The sequence below is a fragment of the Narcine bancroftii genome, chromosome 5 (assembly GCF_036971445.1).
Source record: "Narcine bancroftii isolate sNarBan1 chromosome 5, sNarBan1.hap1, whole genome shotgun sequence".
In the NCBI taxonomy this organism is placed as follows: Eukaryota; Metazoa; Chordata; class Chondrichthyes; order Torpediniformes; family Narcinidae; genus Narcine; species Narcine bancroftii.
In genome coordinates, this window is record NC_091473.1 from 104813921 (window position 1) to 104835002 (window position 21082).

Here is a 21082-nt window from a genome sequence, read left to right on the forward strand (position 1 = left end):
GGGCTCCAATTCATAAATCGGCCTCCCGCCCAAACGTGGCTGAATGACACCACCTCTTGTCAGATGCGATCTAGTTGTCAAAAGCTGAAGGATGCGCATAGCCACACTGAAGGAACCAAGAAGACTTAGGCTTCACAGAACTTCAAATTTAGCAGCTTCCTTTCCTATTAGTATAGATGGCTTTCTGTTTAGGGTGGAACTGGCATTTACAAGTTTAATGAATGGCATTTAGAGCGAGAAATCACCATATTGTAGGCAGCTTTCCAGACTGCTAATTTTATATGCTGCAAATATGTATCTTTTAATTTTTTTAATCTTTTAACATATACATGTAAAAAGCCAATTGATGTCAATCATTTTCCTGTCTAGAAATTTGCAAATACTGACTGTAATGCCTTAACTTGTAACAATAATTTCAAAGAGACACCTCTAATTTTTTTTGAAAAATGGTCCTTGTGTAGCGGCAGCTACACAGCTCCTGCAATAACACACAACCAGACGGGTTGTACTCAGTGAGCAGACTAGTTTATTGCAGGTTGCTGAGCTGCACTTATACTCCCAGCCTGGACCTGGCTGAGAACTGCGCTAGAGGGCGCTGATGTCACCCGAGCATCATGTGGTCCCCAAGCGTGGGTTTCTGAGCCCCGAGCTGGAAGGAGGGGAAACCCCTGACGGTGCCATTTTGGCTGGCTACCCCACCACATGGCTTACAAGCGGGGCCATTTCGCCTGCCTTGTGGTGAGCCGACACACAGCCTGCCCCAGAACCGGCGCCAATGTTTTTTTTGCCAGGTGGCCTCGCTTCATGGGCTGGGTAACGACCATGAGCTCAGTGGGATCGAAGTGCACTGGCTTCAGCCTGTCCATGGTAAACAGCTCATGGCTGCCGCCCAAGTCCAGCATGAACGTTGAGCCGGAATGCTGAATAGCCCTGTACGGCCCCTCGTATGGTCACTGCAGAGGTGCCACGGCCGAGCCGCGCCGAACGAAAATGAACTCCGCGGAAAGCAGCTCACCAGGAACGTGAGACAGGTGGGTGCCATGCCTGGGCGGTGGTGGGGGTTCGAAAGAGTCCAAGCATTCCCTGAGGTGAGGAAGTAGTTAATGCGGTGACTGCTGGGGATTGTGAAGTGCTTTGATGAACTCACCGGGTAGTACCAACAGCGCACCGTAGACCAGCTCAGTTGATGATGCCTGCAGATCCTTGGGCGTGGAGCGGATGCCCAGGAGCACCCAAGGCAGTTCATCCATCCAATTGGGACCAGTGAGATGGGCCATGAGCACCGATTTGAGGTGGCGGTGCAGACGTTCGACCAGTCCATTGGCCTGCAGGTGGTAGGCCGTAGTGCGGAGTAGCTGTATCCCCAACCTGTTGGCGAGTTGTACCCAGAGCGCAGATATGAACTGGGTACCCCAATCGTTGGTGAGGTGAGCTGGGACGCCGAACCGGTTGATCCAACCATGCAACAGTGCTCGGGAGTAGGAGTCAGTGGAGGCGTCTGGCATCGGGATCGCCTCGGGCCAGCGAGTGGTGTGGTCCACCACCGTAAACAGGTAACAGTTGCCACGGGAAACGGGTAAGGGCCTGACGATGTTCACGTGATTGTGGCTGAACCATTCCCGAACGTGCTTGAATTCCTGTACAGGCACCCTGGTGTGCCTGTGCACCTTGGACATCTGGCAATGGGTGCATGTTCTGGCCCAGCCCGCGATCTGCTTCTGCAGCCCATGCCATACGAACCATTCTGCCACCATCTGGACCGTGGACCTGATGGACGGATGTGAAAGGTCGTGGATGTGATGGAAGACCTCCCTGCACCACTGCTGTGGAACGACTGGCCGCAGGGTGCCCAAGGAGATATCGCACAGGATGGTGCCTTTGCCGCTCGGAGTCGGGAGGTCTCAGAACCGCAGGCCAGTGATGGCGGTCTTGAAGGCCCTTGTCTAATCTTGGTCCCGGGAGAGCTGGTCGAAGTCGAGGCCAGGCATCAGCGTGCAGATGGCCAGTTGCAAGAGTGCATCGGCAGCCACATTGTCCTTCCCCGCCTTGTGCTGAATGTCAGTGGTAAACTCCGACACGAAGGAAAGGTGACGCTGCTGGCAGGCCAACCAGGGATCCTTTGCCATCGCAAGCGCCTTGGTGATGGGTTTGTGGTCTGTGAAAATGGTAAAAGTCCTCCCCTCCAAAAAATAGTGGAAATGCCGCACTGCCTTGTACATGCCCAGTAACTTGCGGTCGAAGGCACTATACTTGCGTTCTGGTGAGCGAAGCAGGCGGCTGAAGAATGCCAACGGTTTCCAATGTCCATTCACCTGCTGCTCAAGGACGGCACCGACGGCTGTGGCAGAGGCATTGACAGAGAGTGCCATACGCAGGTCAGTGTGCGGGTGGGCGAGCATGGTGGCCTTCGCCAGGGTGTCCTTTGTGGCCTCGAAGGTGGTGCAGGCTTCTGGGTTCCAAGTGAGCATCTTGTGCTTGGCTGCGATGAGGACAAACAGCTCCCAGGATGAAGCGGTAGTAAAAGTTGACCATATCTGTGAACTCCTGCAGCCCCTTGAGGCTGTCCAGGCATGGGAACTCCCTGATAGCGGTGACCTTCACAGCGGCAGGCATTGCTCCTTTGGCCATGATGGTATGGCCCAGGAACTGCATGGACTCTTTACCGAACTGGCACTTGGCCGGGTTGATGATAAGGCCGAAGTCGGCCAGCCAGGAGAAAAGGGGGCGTAGATGGGCATTGTGTTGCACCTGGTCCTTCCTGGCGACGAGGATGTCATCCAAATAAATTAAGACGAAATCCAAGTCCCTGCCCACAGAGTTCATAAGGCGCTGGAAGGTCTGAGTGGCGTTCTTGAGCCTGAACTGCATGCGCAGGAATTCAAACAAACCAAATGAAATGATGATGGCCATCTTAGGTATGTCCTCAGGGTGCACCAGGATCTGGTGATATCTGCGCACCAGGTCAACCTTGGAGAAGACTCTCAGGCTGTGCAGGTTGGCCGTAAAGTCCTGGATGTGAGGGATGGGGTAACAGTCAGGAATGGTTGCCTCAATGAGCTGTCGATAGTCTCTGCAGGGATGCCAGCCACCAGAGGCTTTCGGGACCAGGTGGAGAGGCGAGGCCCACGGGCTGTCGGACCACTGAATGATCCCCAGCTCCAACAGGTGCAAAAACTCCTTCGCTGCCTGGAGCTTGTCAGGCGTGAGCCGGCATGCCTTGGCGTGAACCAGCGGGCCCTGGTTGGGGATGTGGTGGAACACCCTGAGGTGTGGCAAGGCATCAGAGAACTGTGGCTTGAGGAGTGTCAGGAACTCATCCAGGATCTGCTGGAACTCATTTCTGTGCTGATCGTGGCCATCTGCGGTTGCTCCAAGCGGGCAGCGTCGAGGCGAACGGCCTGGAAGGTACGGGCATCCACCAGGTGCCTACCTCGAATGTCCACCAGAAGCCTGTGTGCGAGAAGGAAGTCTGTACTGTTAGGTCTGCTTTGTTCGAGAATGAATGAGTCAGACACCAGACTGAGTCGAAATCAAGGTTCTTTATTACCGGATTGTAACACTTACAACTCACAGTGTTAGTTGGAGAAGGCGCATTCTCCTGATATCAGCAAGTGGTGTTTTTTTATACCTCAGGACACACATTTAGTAAATTATCATACCATTACACAGTCCAATGAATAAGCTATTGCTACCCTTCACTGTTAGTCTGCTGCTCATCAGCTTGTTAGTGCCAAACTTATCTTGAGCGTACAAGGTCACACCTGCATCCTGTTACTCCTTAGTACGGGGTGACTCCTCCTCCGGTCCCATCTCATGATGTTTTTACCTTACAATACCCAGGATGGCAGTCAGGAGGGACGAAACGGTGAACCTCCATGCAAAATTCCATTGGCCGATCTGGAAATGGACTGTCTTGTCTCCATATGTCCGGATTGCCGTTGCATTGGTCGCACGGAAGGGAGGTCCACGAGGTCAGTTCCTGGATTCGATGGCCGTGGCCAGGATGATGCTGATCTGGGCTCCAGTGTCAATGAGGAACCGCTTGCCGCTGACTGAGTCCCACTGGAAGAGAAGGCTATGGCCTTGGCCAGCCGCCGCAGACATTAACAGCAGTCAGCCTTGTAATTTCTCTGGAACAAGTAAGGCTGACGACACTTCTGGGCCTTGGCTCCCCAGCGCTGGTGATAGAAGCAGAGGCCTGAAGCAGATGCTGTTGCCTTGGTTATGCTCTTGGGGGCCCCTGCAGGGGCCGGGTGCTCTACCGCAGTACTAGGGGCAGGCTTGGCGTGGTCGTGCCCAATGCCTCATGACTTGCTGGACTACTGAGCTTTCCGAGAATCATGCGAACCATAGCTCTTGGGCTTTCTGGGCGACCTTCCTCGGGTCAGTGAAGCTTTCCTGAACCAGCAGCAGACAGATGACTCCGGGAATATGTTCGAGGAAGATGCGCTCGAAAAGTGGGCAATTGGTGTGCTCACCCTTGAGCGCAAGCATCTCATCCATCAGTTCCACCGGGGACCTGTCCCCCAGGGCGTCGAGGTGCAGCACCCGAGCGGAACACTGGTGTCTGGATAGTCCGAGGGACCCGGTAAGCACTCGTTTGATGGTCTCGTACTTGTCCTCGGCAGGTGGGTGCTGAACAAGGTGCAGCACGCATCTCCAGTGGCCTGGTCCAGGGCAGCGACCACATGGTAGAATTTGGTCGTGTCGGACGAAATCTGGCGGAGGTGAAACTAGGCCTCCGCATGGCCAAACCAGGTCTCCATCTCCTGAACCCAGAATTCAGGCAGTTTCACGGCTATAGCACTGATCCCAGGCTCGCTCACGATGGGTTCAAAGACGTTTGAACCAGTCGGGGTCACCAATTGTAGAGGTGGCTACACTGCTCCTACAATAACACGCATAAACAGATGGGATGAGCTCAGTAAGCAGACTAGTTTATTGCAGGCTGCTGGGCTACTCCCAGCCCGGTCCTGGCTGAGAACTGCACTAGAGGGCGCTGACGTCACCCGGGCATCACATGGTCCCCAAGCGCGATTTCTGAACCCCGAGCTGGAAGGAAAGGAAACCCCCGATGGTGCCATTTTGGCCGGCTGCCCCGCCGCATGGCTTACAAGCGGGCCGGTTCGCCTGCCTTGTGGTGAGCTGTCACACTTAAATATTGTACCCCTTGACTGAGTTCTTTGAATGAGGTTCAACAGTATTAATGTGGTGTCCTTGTCTACCTGCCTCTAATTCCTGTTAGTGTGACTCAATAAAATCTGTGTTTTGTACTTTGTGGTTTTGCTGTACCTTTTGTACATTGACAGGAGGCACCACTTTAACACAGATACAAAAATGAGACCTTAAATTCAACTAAAAAAAAACACTCAATGTAGATTTGGCATGTCAGATGACCCTTGAAACACCAAAAAATAACCTAATCTACAACAAATTTTCTCGCAGCAGCAGAGTTTCTGGATTTTTTGGCCACTTCTATTACTTTTAACTTAAAACTCGCTTCATACTTACATCGTTTTGCTGGAGACCTCATTTTAACGCACTCCGTCCGGCAACACCCAACAGGTCAGTCAATGTGATTTTTGAGGGTCAACTTATATGCCCGTTATATGATAAAACAATGAAATGAGGCTGAAAATGGGGACCTGACTTAACTGAAGGTCCACTTATATGCCAAAATATACAGTAATAATTTTGGTACCAAAATGACAGCTTTATACTTTGAAATTTGTTTGGTAAGGTTTTACTGGGTTAGAAACAAAAACTGATGGAATGAACTTATCCAGTCAAACCGCATCTGTGGAAGGAAAAAACTGCCATCTCAGGTCAGGAACCCTTCCCCAGGATTACTTCAGTTCCAAGGAAGGGTCGCTGATCTGAAACATTGATTGGTTTCTCCTACAGATAAAGAATCATACAGCTCATTTTGGCCCCAACTTGTCTGACCAGCTTAGCCTTCTGGGTTAGTCTCATATACCTTGATTTGATCCATAACTATGCATACATCTGTCCAATTGTCATAGTTGTACCTTCCTCTTGCTGCTTGTTCAGATATGGACTATCCTCTGAGTGAAAAAAAATGTCCTTGTCAAATCTCTCTCCCCACACCTTACATATAGAATACCAGGGAAAAAGACTGAGCAGTTACTTTATCCATGTCCCTCATGATTTTATATATCTCTATAAGGTCGCTACATTATTTCCTATATTCTAGAGAATTAAAAATCCAGCCTCTTGCTGGTGAATCTCATCTGTACTCTTTTCTACTTAATGACATCCTTCTTATAGTTGGGCAAGCAAAACCGCACACAGTTTTATCAATGACCTGTACACTGTAACATGATGTCCCAACTGTTGTACCATTACCCTTGCCCATTTTCTTCATCGTGTCCACTGGAGTTGCCACTTTCAGGGGACTACGCACCTATACTTGGAGCTCTGTTCAGCAACCTTCTCCACGTGCCTACCATTCACTGTACAAGTCAAGCACGTTTTGACTTACCAAAGTTCAACAACTCATTCTTGTCAGAGTTAAAATTCCATTTGCCACTACTTGGCCCATATTCTCAACTGATCTTTAATATTGTAAACTTGGATATCTATTCTCAGTGTCCACTGTACCACCACCTTGGTATTGCAAATTTACTAATCATGTAAACTACATTATTTTCCAAATATTAATATTGATGACAAATAACTGCTAACCTAATATGGATCGTTGAGCTCACTGTTGGTCACCAGCTTCTAATCTGAAAAGCATTCAGGCAAGCATCAGATGCTACTTAATTGCTTGAGTTCACCCAGCATTTCTGCTTTTGTTTTAGATTTCAGCTCTTTTGATTTCATTTGTTTTCTGTGGTGGAACCACTGTGTAACTATTAGTGCTGTCTAATATGAATATATTGTTTGGGCTGACCCACCCTGTACCTGTGTCTCCTCCCCTCAGAATTCCCATAAAGGCAGTAACGCCCAAACCCCTCCCTCAGTACCTGCCTTGGAACGGGGCCAGCAACATGCGAGATACGCTTGCAGTTTATTGTGATTAAAGTCTACTTAATCATGACTTCTAGTCTGACATGAGTAATTGACAGCGTATCATTCAATCACCATACTTTTGTGCCTTGGACAAGGCAATATGGGTGGATGAATTGGACACCAACCTGAAAGCTCCGGAGGCCTCCATAAAATTCAACCAGTGGCTGCACTGCCTCAATGATTTTTCATAAGATGAAATGACGTGCAGAGCGAAGAAGATAGATGGGACCTGCACTGCGCACAGGTTGGCCACTGCGTTTTTCCAAATGATCAGAAACTGCAGTACTTACACGGCTGTTAAGGATCTCCAGCAGAGACAGTACCAGACCCTGACAAATCTCTATGCCAGGTATCTTATGGGCCATCGCAGACAAGTGCCTGGTGAGTCAGTGGACTCACATCAGCCAGAGACTTGTGGAAAAGGGCAATCGGAGCCTGCAAGAAGTGTGCCTGGCCAAATCTCTTGAAAGAGTGCATCAAAATGTGGAGGTCTTCTCCTCTGGCAATGTGGCTGCCACGTGGGGAACATGGGTGCTGCCATCTTGGGATGTGGGATCCCAAGTTGCCGCCGTTGAGCTCCCAAAGTGCCACTTCTGTGGCCATGCAAAGCATTCACATTGGAGCTGCCTGGCCAGAGATGCAACTTCCTCCGGCTGCGAGAAGAAGGGGGTTGACAAAAGGGTATGTAGGTCCAAACCTTCCTCCAGCAGTGCTGCGTGTGGATGGCAGCCATTGCCATCTTGGATTGCATCACTTCTGGGACCTTTTCTAGTCAGGGGGAACAGCTCGACTATGGGGATAACAATCTGGGACGGCACCACTTCCAGCAACAAGGAACAGCACCACGTATGTGCCATGGGGGCTGCCATCGTGAAGGGTACCACTGAGCCAGTACAAATTGGACAGCGACCATAGGTTCGCCTCGATCATCCAGGACCAGAATAACCTGTATCAGCTAGCCAGGTCTATGATGGACATGGAGGTACACAGTCGTATTACAAACTGTCTGTTTGACACCAGGAGCACAGAGAACTTCATACACTCTGTCACAGTACGGCACTATTCCCTCGCGGTGACTCCAGCCAAGTGCACAGTCTCTTTGACCTCTAGATCCCACTTAATGAGATCCACAGCAGCTGCACTGTGACACTGACTGTACGTTGATGCTAAATACAAAAATTTTAAACTCCTTGTTATGCCACAGCCCTGTGCACCAATCATATTGGGACTGAACTTTCAGTGTCAACTCAATAGTGTCCTAATGGAATATGACAGGCCTCACCCCTCCCTCTTGGTCCACAACAACCAATTTTTAAACCACCTGCCCTCCCCTCCGAACACAGCCAATTGCAACCCGAAATCCACCCATGGCACACAACCTACGATTTGTCCACCCTCCGGGTCCCACCGCTGCCCCTGTTCCCAAATCTCACCCCCAACTGCAAGCCTGTCACCACCAAAAGCAGGCAATGCAGCCCTGGAGAATAGAGCCTTCATTAGAACAGAAATTAAATGACTTCAGACTGAAGGGATTATAGAACTTAGCACCCACACCTGGAGGGCAAAAGTGGTAATAGTAAAGAGCGGGGTGAAGCACCGCATGGTCGTAGACTATAGTCAGACCACCAACTCTCCTGCATAGCCGACATGCTGAATGAGATTGCCCAGTACTGAGACTTCTCAGCCATCAACCTTAATACAACATACCACCATCTCCTAATCCGCCCAAGGGACAGCCAGTACATGGTGTTCGAGGCAGATGGCCACCTCTATTACTTCATTTGGGTCCCCTTTGGGGTCATCAACTGGGTTTTCGTCTTACAAAGGGAGAGGGACTGGGTGGTGGATGACTTTTCCTGCACCCTCCTTGGCCCCAAACTCTGGCATTCAGCCATTGAGAAGGAGGCCCAGACCACAGTGGAAGCAATACACCACTAGAGGCACTACCTGGTCAGCAAACTGTTCACCCTGCTGACTGACCAATATGCAGTTGCTTATACATTTAATAACAAACAGCAGGGAAAAATCAAGAATGACAAGATCCTGAGGTGGAGAATTGAGCTATCCATCTACAACTACAAGATCTTGTACTGGCCCAGGAAGCTGAACAAGCCCCCCGATGCACTGTTCCGGGGGACATGTGCCAATGTGCACACAGACCGCCTCCTAGCCTTCCACAACAACTTCTGCCGCCCTGGGTCACTAGGCTCCACACTTCATTAGAGCTCGCACCCTCCCTTACTCTGTTGAGGACATCAGGGAATTGACCCAGAACTGCCCAGTCTGCACGGAGTGCAAACCACAATTCTACTAGCTGGAGAAAGCTCACCTGATTAAGGCCTCCTGCCCTTTTGAATGTATGAGGATAGACTTCAAGATCACCCTTCCCTCCAGCAACCAGAATATGTACGTTCTCAATGTTATTGACAAGTACTCACATTTCCCATTCGCAATCTGTACAATCTCTTCGGATATCCCTGCTATTTTCATAGTGACTGGGGGAGTCCTCCTTTATGAGTGACGAGTTGCGCCAGTACCTGCTGGCCAAGGGTATCCCACAAGCAGGACCACCATCTAGAATCCCTGAGGGATGGGCCAGGTGGAAAGTGAGAATGCCACCATTTGGAGGGCAGTCCTTCTAGCCTCCAGGTTGAAAGGCCTGCCCATTTCCCAATGGAATTAGGTCCTCTCAGATGTGCTACATGCTACCAGGTCCCTCCTCTGTACCACTACAAACACAACCCTGCATGAAAGGCTGTTCCCTTCCCCAGGAAGTCAGCATTGGGAACCACACTGCTTTCTGGCTAATGAACCCATGGCCTGTTCTGTTGCGGAGACATACGAGGAGCCATAAGACAGGTCCACTTCCTCCACATGGCTCCCTAGTCCACTTACATGGAGTATCAGGATGGGCAGAAAAACACGGTTTCTGTCTGGGATCTGGCGCATGCTGGAGCCCTCATGGTTGACCTACCAGTAACTCCCCACCCCCACGACTATCAGTGATACATTCGGGTTCCTGGCCCCACCAATGGCACCCGGTGCTCTGCTGCAACCACAGAGTAAACAACTCACACCCTCCTATGACTCAATTAACTCTTTTTAGCCACCAGACACTCTGCCTGTCACACAAAACGCCACTCAGGAGCCAACAGCTGAACACAGCCAGCATTATGATGGTCGCAATGATAGACAAGACCACTGGATAGGCTGAACCTGTAATAGAGTTTGATCCACTTCACCCTGCCGGACTCTTTTAAAAGAAGAGGTAAATATGGTGGAACCATTGTTTAACTGTTAGTGCTGTCTAATATGAATGTACTGTATGGGCTGGCCGGGCCCTGTACCTGTGACTCCTCCCCTCAGAATTTCCATAAAGGCAGTTACACCCAAACCCCTCCCTCGGTACCTGCCTTTGATCTGGGCCAGCAATACGTGAGACGAGCTTGCAGTTTATGGCGATTAAAGTCTCTATAATCACAACTTCTAGTCTGACGCGAGTTATTGAGAGCATATCATTTTCTTTTACTCGAGTAGAATACTGTTGAAGCTTTTAGGCTTTTAACCAAGATGTCATGCCACATTTAACATTAAGGCACAATTTTCTAATGTGACAGCAACTAGATTGGTGTGAAGTTAATTTCATGGTTTAGTCGTCTGCATGTGAGCTGTTCAATTGCAATTTGAAGAAAGGCCAATTGCCAAAGGCTGGAAATTTAAATTTTCGACAGTAACAGGTTCCTCCGGCCCATGTCCCCATGCCACCTAATTACACCCAATTAACCTACAACCCCCATGCAGTACTGTAACAGGCTCCTCCGGCCCATGTCCCCATGCCACCTAATTACACCCAATTAACCTACAACCCCCATGCAGTACTGTAACAGGCTCCTCCGGCCCATGAACCCATCCCACCTAATTACACCCAATTAACCTACAACCCCCATACAGTACAGAAACAGGCTCCTCCGGCCCATGTCCCCATCCCACCTAATTACACCCAATTAACCTACAACCCCCATACAGTGCAGTAACAGGCTCCTCCGGCCCATGTCCCCATCCCACCTAATTACACCCAATTAACCTACAACCCCCATACAGTACAGTAACAGGCTCCTCCGGCCCAAGTCCCAATGCCACCTAATTACACCCAATTAACCTACAACCCCCATACAGTACAGTAACAGACTCCTCCAGCCCATGACCCCATCCCACCTAATTACACCCAATTAACCTACAACCCCCATACAGTACAGTAACAGGCTCCTCCGGCCCAAGTCCCAATGCCACCTAATTACACCCAATTAACCTACAACCCCCATACAGTACAGTAACAGACTCCTCCGGCCCATGACCCCATCCCACCTAATTACACCCAATTAACCTACAACCCCCAATACAGTACAGTAACAGGCTCCTCTGGCCCATGTCCCCATGCCACCTAATTACACCCAATTAACCTACAACCCCCATGCAGTACTGTAACAGGCTCCTCCGGCCCATGAACCCATCCCACCTAATTACACCCAATTAACCTACAACCCCCATACAGTACAGTAACAGGCTCCTCCGGCCCAAGTCCCAATGCCACCTAATTACACCCAATTAACCTACAACCCCCATACAGTACAGTAACAGACTCCTCCAGCCCATGACCCCATCCCACCTAATTACACCCAATTAACCTACAACCCCCATACAGTACAGTAACAGGCTCCTCCGGCCCAAGTCCCAATGCCACCTAATTACACCCAATTAACCTACAACCCCCATACAGTACAGTAACAGGCTCCTCCGGCCCAAGTCCCAATGCCACCTAATTACACCCAATTAACCTACAACCCCCATACAGTACAGTAACAGACTCCTCCGGCCCATGACCCCATCCCACCTAATTACACCCAATTAACCTACAACCCCCAATACAGTACAGTAACAGGCTCCTCTGGCCCATGTCCCCATGCCACCTAATTACACCCAATTAACCTACAACCCCCATACAGTTTGAAGGATGAAAGGAAACCCACACAGATATGTGGAGGACATACAAACTCCTTCCAAAGAGTGCCGGATTTGAACCTGGGTTGCTGGTCCTGTAAAAGCATTGCACAAATTGCTATGCTAACATGCTGGACTGAAGAATATTTGATGCTCATAAATGTGGAAAAAGTAGATGACTATCTATTATATCCAAAACTGGTCTAGCATTAGAGCTTTGAGAATTTTGGAATCAATAGCCATATTTGTTGTTATAGTGATTTTATGATTACTTTTTCATACCACCATCTTTGTGGGTCCAATGTTCAACAGGTGAAAGTCAACTCTAAATAATGTAGCAGAAGAAGTTAAGGTTTCAGAAAAGTCAAATTTTCATACCATGTGTTGGATATATGGTGTCCTTTACATAGATGAAAGCATTTGTTGTAGTTTCTCTGGCTTTATGTTTCTTTTGTAGCCAACTGCTGCAAAGAAACACACACACTTGCAGTGTGGGAGGTTAAGCTCTGAGATTTATTGAGGCTGGAAAGGCTCCTTTTATACAGTTGGAGTTCCCGCCGTTTGTTTGATTGGCTGACATCAGCCACATGAATAACAATGGCGGGCGGGAACATTCTTGTATCTGAATTCTTCCCCAGCTGGTCTTGTACTGCTCCAGCTTTCAACCGCACTAGTTTGCTGTGTTAAGGGATGTGTTACAGTATGTAATGATGCTGTTTACTACTGAGCGCACCGTGCGATGTACTGGCTCGATCTCCACGGTGGCGGGCCGCCAAATTTTGACCTTTAAATCCAACATGAGATTTGAATTTCCTTCCTTAGAGAGTTAGGAGCACCCAGTTCTGAGCATAATCAAAGCAATGGATACTAAGGAAATCATTAGGGTTGAGATTGGTACATTAAGGATAATAGAGGAAAGAAAGGATATGAGGATTTAACAGAATGTGGTCATATGGCTTAGTAGATTGGCGATGGAATTTTTAACATTAATAAGGAACTGCTCTGCTTGATAGCCATGTACAATTAAGACAATGGGAATTTTTATTAAGAAATTTGAATGTTAATGTGGCTGTCCAACAAGAGGCTTTGTAGTTTAAAAATCATTCGTTACCTATTGGTAAATAGCTGCACCGCCTTACATCATCATGTTAATAATTAAATGGGTCCAAAGTTCAATTTCAAAAGGGTGCAACTTACAAAATTCCCTAGTGAGAATACAGAATGGAATCAACAATGAAAGTTTCGAGGATATTTGCTTTGGAGATACCAGACATTATTGTGATTGTTATTTACTTTGTATTTGTTATGTGTGTTGGAATCTGGGTGAGTTCAGAGTACTTTAGAGCAAGCAGTTTTCAATGCATAAGAGCAGTACCCTTGAACTGTGAGATTTTGAAAGCAGATGTTTAAATAAAATTAATGGCATACCTTCTCCTTTTGAATTTTTACTGTGCAGTTTGAATTTATTATTGGTTCTTTGAAGTTTAAAGATGCTATGGTCTATTTTGGATATGAACTTGTATTGTTAAATGTAGTACAATACTGTAAACAAGCAACCAGCAGTTATGTGCTTGGAAAAACTAAATAACATTAATTGTCTAATATATCAACATTAATTTCAACTAAAATTGTTTTCTGATAACTTTAACTCTTTATTTATATTGGTTTATATCTAGAGTTGTTGCAAGACATGCATAAAAATCATTTGCAGTTGCCAAAGGTTTATGTTCTTAAAACTTACTGTACTGTTAGTGATGGATTCCACTCAAAAGTTTAAACTAGAATTATTTTTATAACAATAAAGTGAAAATTAAGCTTTATGCAGAAATTAAGGCAAAATATGTAAAAGAGAATACATTTAAAAAAAATAGGTTTGTGGATGAATATTATTTCTGGGCTAATTTGATTAAACAGGGTTAAAGAAATATAAAATGAAATGGTTCTTCATATCATGAATTTGGCAAACCATACATACTTTTTGAAACAGTTCCTGGCTCCTTGATGTTAAGTTTATCTATGCTCCATTATCCTTAATGCTTTATTTTTAACTGGACTTTGATTAAGAAAATTGACACATTTTTCTGTATTAGTCGTCTATCAGAGCCAACCGAAATACAGTGGGAGGATATTTCCTTGCTGGAAAATCTATGACGTGGTGGCCAGTAAGTCTATCAATGTAGTTATTTTTTATTTAAGTAAGTTAATATCGGTTGCAAATTAGTGTAATGTTCAATGTCTGTATTATGCACTTGTGTTGCAAAATGTAATTTTTTTCCAAACACCAGTAAAATATTAATTTTTTGTGCAGTATTGTCAAGTATCTTGTAGAATTTTACAGTGATACAGTAGAGAAGGAGACCATTCAGCTCATCGTATTTGTTTCAGATTAATGGTAAAGATGGCCATTTACTCTCATTCTCTTTCCTGATTGTGGCTGCAATAATCTTCTTTGGGAGCCATGCAGATGCCAAGGAGCACCCATGGGAGCTTGTCCTCCCAATAATGCCATTAGGGCTATCTTCAGGTGCCTGTGGAAATGCTCTACCAGACCATTGGACTGCGAATGGTAGGCTGAGGTGTGGTGCAACTGGGCCCCAGTAACTGTGCCAGCGCCAACCATAGGCTGGACATGAACTGCTGACTGAGGTGAAGTGATGTTGGCAGTCAGGTCAAAACATGTGACCCAACTTCCAATGAGGCCTCTGGTATAGTACTGCATGGACATGTCAGCGAGCAGTATGACTTCTGACACATGGTGAACCTATCGACCATGTACTTTGCCCCCTGGGAGACTGGCAGCAGACCGATGATGTCCTGATGGATATGCTGAAACACCCTGTGCATCAGATGGAAGGGTTGAAGGGAGACCTTTACATGTCTTTGGAGGTCTGACAGTATATGCATGTCCTGGCCCAGTGCCCAACCTGCTTGCGTAGGCCAGGCCGAGCAAATCTATCCATCACCAGTCAGATGGTTGGCCGAATAGACAGGTGGGCTAAACCATTTACAACTTCAAAAATGCAATGCTCCAAGCGGCTGGAATGATGGGACAAAGTTGGGTGGTGGATATGTCACAGAGGAGCTTGCTGCCAGTTGGGCTGGTGAGGATGTTCTCAAGTTGCAGGCCCAGGTATATCTTCATCCAGCTGCTGTGCCTCGTTGAGAGCCACGTAGTCCAACCCTGGGGACTGGGAATGTGCTGAAAGGATGGAGGTGCGAGACAGGGCATTGGCCATGGCATTGTTTTTCCCAGAGATGTGTTTGACAGTGATGGTATACTCCAAGATGTATGACAGGTGGATCTGACGTTTTGGCCAATGCAAAGGTGAGGGGCTTGTGGTCCATGAAAACCATGAACTCCCTCTCCTCCAAGAAATACCAAAAGTGCCGGATGGCAAGGTCGAGGCCTGGTAGCTCCCTGTCGAAGGCACTGTATCTCAGCTCTGGGGGTCACAGGTGCTGGCTGAAGAATGCGAATGGTTTCCAGTGACTCTCAATTAGTTGTTCCAGCACGCTGCTAACTGCTGAGTTGGAAGTGTCAACCATGAGGGCTGTGGACACATCCACCCGTGGGTGCACCAGGAGGGTGGTGTTTGCAAGGATGTCCTTGGCCTGCTCAAAAGCTGCCTCTGACTCTGTGTCTCAGGTGATTTCCTTGGCCTTGCCAGACATCAGGCCGAACAGGGATCACATGATTTTGGCCACTGATGGTAGGAACCTGTGGAAAAATTGATCATGCCCAGGAACTCCTGTAGGCCTTTGATTGTACTGGCCCTGGCAAACTGGCGTATGGCTCAACTTTCATCAGCAAGGGAACTACTCCATGTAGGTTGATGTGGTGTCCAAGGAAACCAATGGCCAACAGCCCGAACTGGCACTTTGCGGGTTTGATGGCCAGGCCATATTCACTCAGGTAGTGGCAGAGTTGGCACAGATGTGACAAATGCTCTTGGTGCGAGTGGCTGGTGATCAGGATATCATCTAAATAGAGGAAGATGAAAGCCAAGCTGTGTCCCACCGAGTCCATGAGTCACTGGAACGTCTGTGAAACGTTCGAGTCTTAAAGGCATCGACAGGAACTCGAATAGGCCAAATGGAGTGATAAGGGCCATCTTGGGGACATTGCTGGGGTGGATGGGGATCTGCTGAAACCCGTGGACCAGGTAGACCTTGGAGAAGATGCATGCCCCATACAAATTAGCCATAAGGTCCTGAATGTGGGGCACTGGGTAGCAGTCAGCCATGGGGTGTTGTTGAGCTTCCATCCTCCACCCGACTTGAGCACCATGTGCAGCGGAGAGGCCCATGGGCTGTCTGACTGCTAGATGATCCCCATCTTCTCTATTTTCCTGAACTCATCCTTGGCGAGGTGGAGTTTGTCGGGCGGGAGCCTGTGTTCCTGGGCATATAGTGGTGGTCCTTGAGTGGGAATGTGGTGCTGTACACCATGCTTAATAACAGTCTGGAACTCCTCTAGTTTTCTGGCAAATTCATTGCCTGACAAAGTCGCAGAGTCCAGGTGTGGGGCAGGTAACTTGGCTTCGCCAAACAAGAAGGTCTGGAAAGTCTTGGCATTCATTAGGTGCTGTCTCTTGAGGTCCATGTGTGAATACTGCCTTTATTGGTAGTAGTGAGCATTGGTCCTGACTTCTAACCATGGGTGTTGTGGCTCAAGGAGGATAAGATGCTAACCTCCGCCCTTGTGTCACCTGGAGTATCAGTCCCATAAGTGAAGGAGGCTATCACGAGGGCCAGCCACCATAGTCATTAGTGACGGCCGGCCCCAAGGTTTCCCAGGATGGGCAGCAATGGTAGGCTCCTCAACCCCACTTTTGGAGGTTAAAACACCAATGGTCCAAACTGAGGTCGCTCCCTTCTGTGGGCATCATCCGCATCATTGGTGGTGTGGGGAAGGCCTGGTTCTTAGGGCGTGACACAACTTGGTTGATGGAGGCCTTGCCTTGCTTCTGGGTGTGCCACAGGATATCTGCGTGGGCCACTGCTTTACATGGGTCTCTGAAATCATCGTCAGCGATGAGGAGGCAGAGATCTTCTGGCATCTGCTTGAGAAAGACATGTTTGAACATGGCCGTCTTCTTGTGCCAGCATCTCGTTCATTAACGCCAATGGTGCTAGGTCGCCTAGGCCATCCATGTGGAGCAACTGCACTGAGTGTTAATGCAGGAGAGGCTAAAGGTACGGATGAGGAGCGCTTTGATTGTTTCATACCTGTACACAACCGGTGGCCAGTGTAGGAAGCTGATGATTCGGTCTGCTGTTTCCTGGTCGAGTTTCCTGGTGGCGTCCGAGATAATTTGACCTGGAATTGGGCTTTGGCCCGTTCAAACCAGACAAGCACCTATGAGGTTCAGAAAATCGGCAGTTTCAGTGAAACTGTATTCTATGTGCTTGGGTCGGTCATCGTTGGGTCCAAATGCTGTTTGGACCGCCGGGGTCACCAATGTAGTTGCGATAGCCGCGCAAGCGAGCAAACAAACGACGCAGAGTTGAAAGTGAGTTGAACCAACTGCTTCACTGATTCACAAACCGCATGCTTAAGAATGCTCTCCCAGCAGCCCCTGCCTGCAGGGCAGAAATGACATCAGCCGCCAGGCTGTGGGCTGCACCTGGAGCACTCACAGTTAGATCTGCCGCGGACTTGCCTGCGACTCCATGAGCCAGTTCGCCTGTGGCATGAGCAAGCCACCTCAAGGTCTTGTATAAGATATAATCTAATAGATATAAAGATATAATGCAAGTACAGTAATTGTTTAAAATGTTGCAACAAAATCAATGCTTATCGTTGCAATTGAATAACAGAATAATGATACATTTCAGGAATGACAGAAATCTTAGGAAATGCATATATAAAAACATGTTTAACATTGGATCTAGTGCAGCTTCTTTATTTTATCTTTTTATTCTTATTCTGAACAGATCGGGGCTTCTCTTATGTCCAGTAATGTAGGGAGTGGCCTATTTATCGGTCTGGCAGGCACTGGAGCTGCAGGAGGCATTGCTGTTGGTGGTTTTGAATGGAATGTAGGTTTGATGGCTAAAGCTTTCCAAATTACACAGTATCTAACTCCAAAAAATGCTTTTTATTTATCAATCAGACATCCATTGTACTCCTAATTTAAAAAAAATCTTTTCACTAAAACTAAAATTTCTGTGGCCTGCTTTCAATTGCCACTTTTTTAAAAAAAATTAGCAGCCGTAGAACAAAATTAGCCAATCATACAGCAATAATGATTTTTTTTTGTATGTTTGTGGGAAACATTTTTTTTGTATGTTTGTGGGAACGACGTTATTGATCCCTAGCTTTGAAGAATACAACAAATCAGAATGAGATTTGAATGACTTTATCTTGATATACTTGCTTGAAAGTGCTGCTCAATCACTATTCTATCTTTGATGTGACCATCCTTGACATTGTTCAGCCAAATGACAACTGAAAAATCACCTGCCTTTGCATTAGATATCTGCACTGAAGCTCCTCAAGTGGCTGGAATGAACTTTAGTCACAATTCACAACTTCATTTCTCGCATGTAGGAAGAGGAGAGCATGTTAGGGAACTTCTGAGACACTGTACAGAGGAATCACCCTGCTGAAGAGAAACACAAAAGCTGGAGTCTTCAGCAGATGAAGAATCGTTGGTGGAGCTCAACAGATCAGACAGCATCCATTGGCTGAAATGATCAGTCAGTTTCTGGTTGGACCCTTCATCAAGACTAGAAGGGTGAAATTGTATATATGTGAGCACTGCTGTGCGAAGAATTCAGACACAAAGTTTGCAGACTGTACAACAGGCTTTAATCCGCTTCAACTTGTACACACACAAGGTTTCTGTACCTTCCTGGCTCCACGTCTCCCAGAGAGGGGCCTGGCTTGAGTCTTTATACGGGCCGGTGATTGACAGCAGGCAGGTGGGGCCAGCCTCTAAGGTTGCTTCCCCCTGCAATAGGCCAGTAGAAGTGCAGCCAGTGTAGTGGTTGTATCACCACATTATATGAAGATGGGGAGGGGCCAGAGGTGATGCAGCAGAGTGGGGGGTGGGGGGGGGGGTGGAGAGGTAGAGAGAGAAACCATCAGGAAGGAAGGGGAAGGGTGGAATAAAAGTTAGAGTGAGAGAGAAAAAAAATTAAATTAAAGAGATGCAAACAGTGGAATCATATGGAGATGAGTATTCTTGTCTTGAGGTTCATGTCTTTTTATCCAGGAGGAATATGGCATGTTGTTACTCTAGTGTATGTTTACCTTCACCCTGACAACGGATGTAGCAAGAACAGATATGTCACTGTAGTATAGAAGTTCCCTAACATGCTCTCCTCTTTCTCTATGAGAGATATGAGGTTGTGAATTGTGTCTAAAGTTCTATCCAGCCAACTTGATTGGCCACAAGAAGCTCAAGTTGAGACTCATAGAGGGTAAACATTCAATGAAGTGGTCACCCAGTCTATATTTGGACTCACCAATGTAGAGGAGACCACACCAGGTACATCGAATGAATTTTCCTGCTAAATGTCACAGGGAAGACTATCATCAGTATCCTCATCAACCTCCACCACTCAGTGGCCGAAGAATATCTCCCCAATTTGCAGTGGACATTATCTTCACTGAGTGTCAACCCCTAGAGAAAAGCAGTGAGCAGCATCAACCCCTGTACATGGCTTTTTTTTTGCTTCGCTTTGTGTCCTTCAATCAAGAGGGACGATGGAGCATTCTTTCCAAAACTGGCTACCTACAGAAATTCAAATCCATCAAATGTCTGTAACATTACAGCATACAAGCCACAAACTTAACCAATTGTTTCACAGTGAATCAGTTCTCAGTACCACAAGTATTGCAAGGCTGCAGCATTACCCTAACACATATATTTCTTGCCTCCAAATGGCATATTGCTGAAGTGGAGTTGATTTTCAGGAAAAATTAGAAACTGTTCAATATAGTTCAAAACCAGGGTCATTGAACTTTGGTCATCAAGCTGTGGTATACAGACAATGTGTATATATCTTCATGTTTGGTGGCCAAGGCTACACCACCAGAATGGGCCTTGCACATAACATCTACAAAGAAATGGTCCTCTGTGAATCTATCCCCCAAGTACTTCCTCATATAAGCCCACAAAGTGATCCACAAAAATGAAGATCACCTTCTATTTCTTGGAACCAACTTTCAATGAAGGTAACATCAATGAAAAAATTCACCATTGTCATGCTGGATCTGTCCTTTTCAAATGAGGAAAAGGGGGTTCGAAGATCCAGTCATGCTATATACCCTCCTATATGTTTTGAAAACAAGCTAATTACAGCAGATTAAAGCACTGAAGAGAACTCATATTTTTAACACAATAATTAATCCTAAGACACTTTATACAGGCACTATAATTGAATAATACTCAAGAACAGGTTGACTTCATTGGTAGCACATAAAATAAGGTTTTTCCACAATATTTTGATATACATTCAATGCAGTCTCTGTGAAATCCTCCATATACAATTGCAGGATAAGCTAGCAATGTCAGCTTCTTCTCATGGACCAGTTTACCTCACATGGAGGTCCTAGTTACCTTCAGTCCATTCCCATTTGCAGTCACATCATCATAAGTTAACCAGATTCCCGAAACAAACAGTTTGCCCTGAGTTCCATCAGGGGAAGAGATTATTAAGTGGACAGAAGAAACAATTCAAGGATATTACCAAAATATCCTCGAAAAATGTGAAGCTTCTCCACAATTTAGTCCATGATCATCCAAAATAAAAGAAGAGTGCACCCAAACTATCCACCTCTCGCATCCAGCAGCTCTTGCACCACATGTAATGGAGGCTACAGATCTCATATTGGCCTCATGAGTGGTTGTGAAGCTCATTAAAATGAAGTAGAGGTCATCCATGATCCAAGAAGATGATGCAAGATATAATTATGCAAGTATCCCATTCCCAATCTATAAGAATCATTTTTGCTGAGGGGAACATTTAAAAGACTGCCACAATAATCAGGTAAGAATCCAATTATAGAAGCAAAGGCCAGGATAAGGAGAGAGTCCTT

The 21082-nt window shown here is 47.0% G+C and overlaps 1 protein-coding gene across 1 annotated transcript in view; it reads left to right on the forward strand.

The window, feature by feature from the left end:
* The first annotated feature begins 13254 nt into the window (after positions 1 to 13254).
* slc5a9 (solute carrier family 5 member 9) overlaps positions 13255 to 21082 on the forward strand; it is a 35076-nt gene continuing 27248 nt past the window's right edge. Inside the window, exons 1-3 of the mRNA XM_069936341.1 lie at positions 13255 to 13356; positions 14124 to 14195; positions 17971 to 18075. Coding sequence (XP_069792442.1) covers positions 13255 to 13356; positions 14124 to 14195; positions 17971 to 18075 — 279 coding nt within the window. The remainder of the gene's footprint in view (positions 13357 to 14123; positions 14196 to 17970; positions 18076 to 21082) is intronic.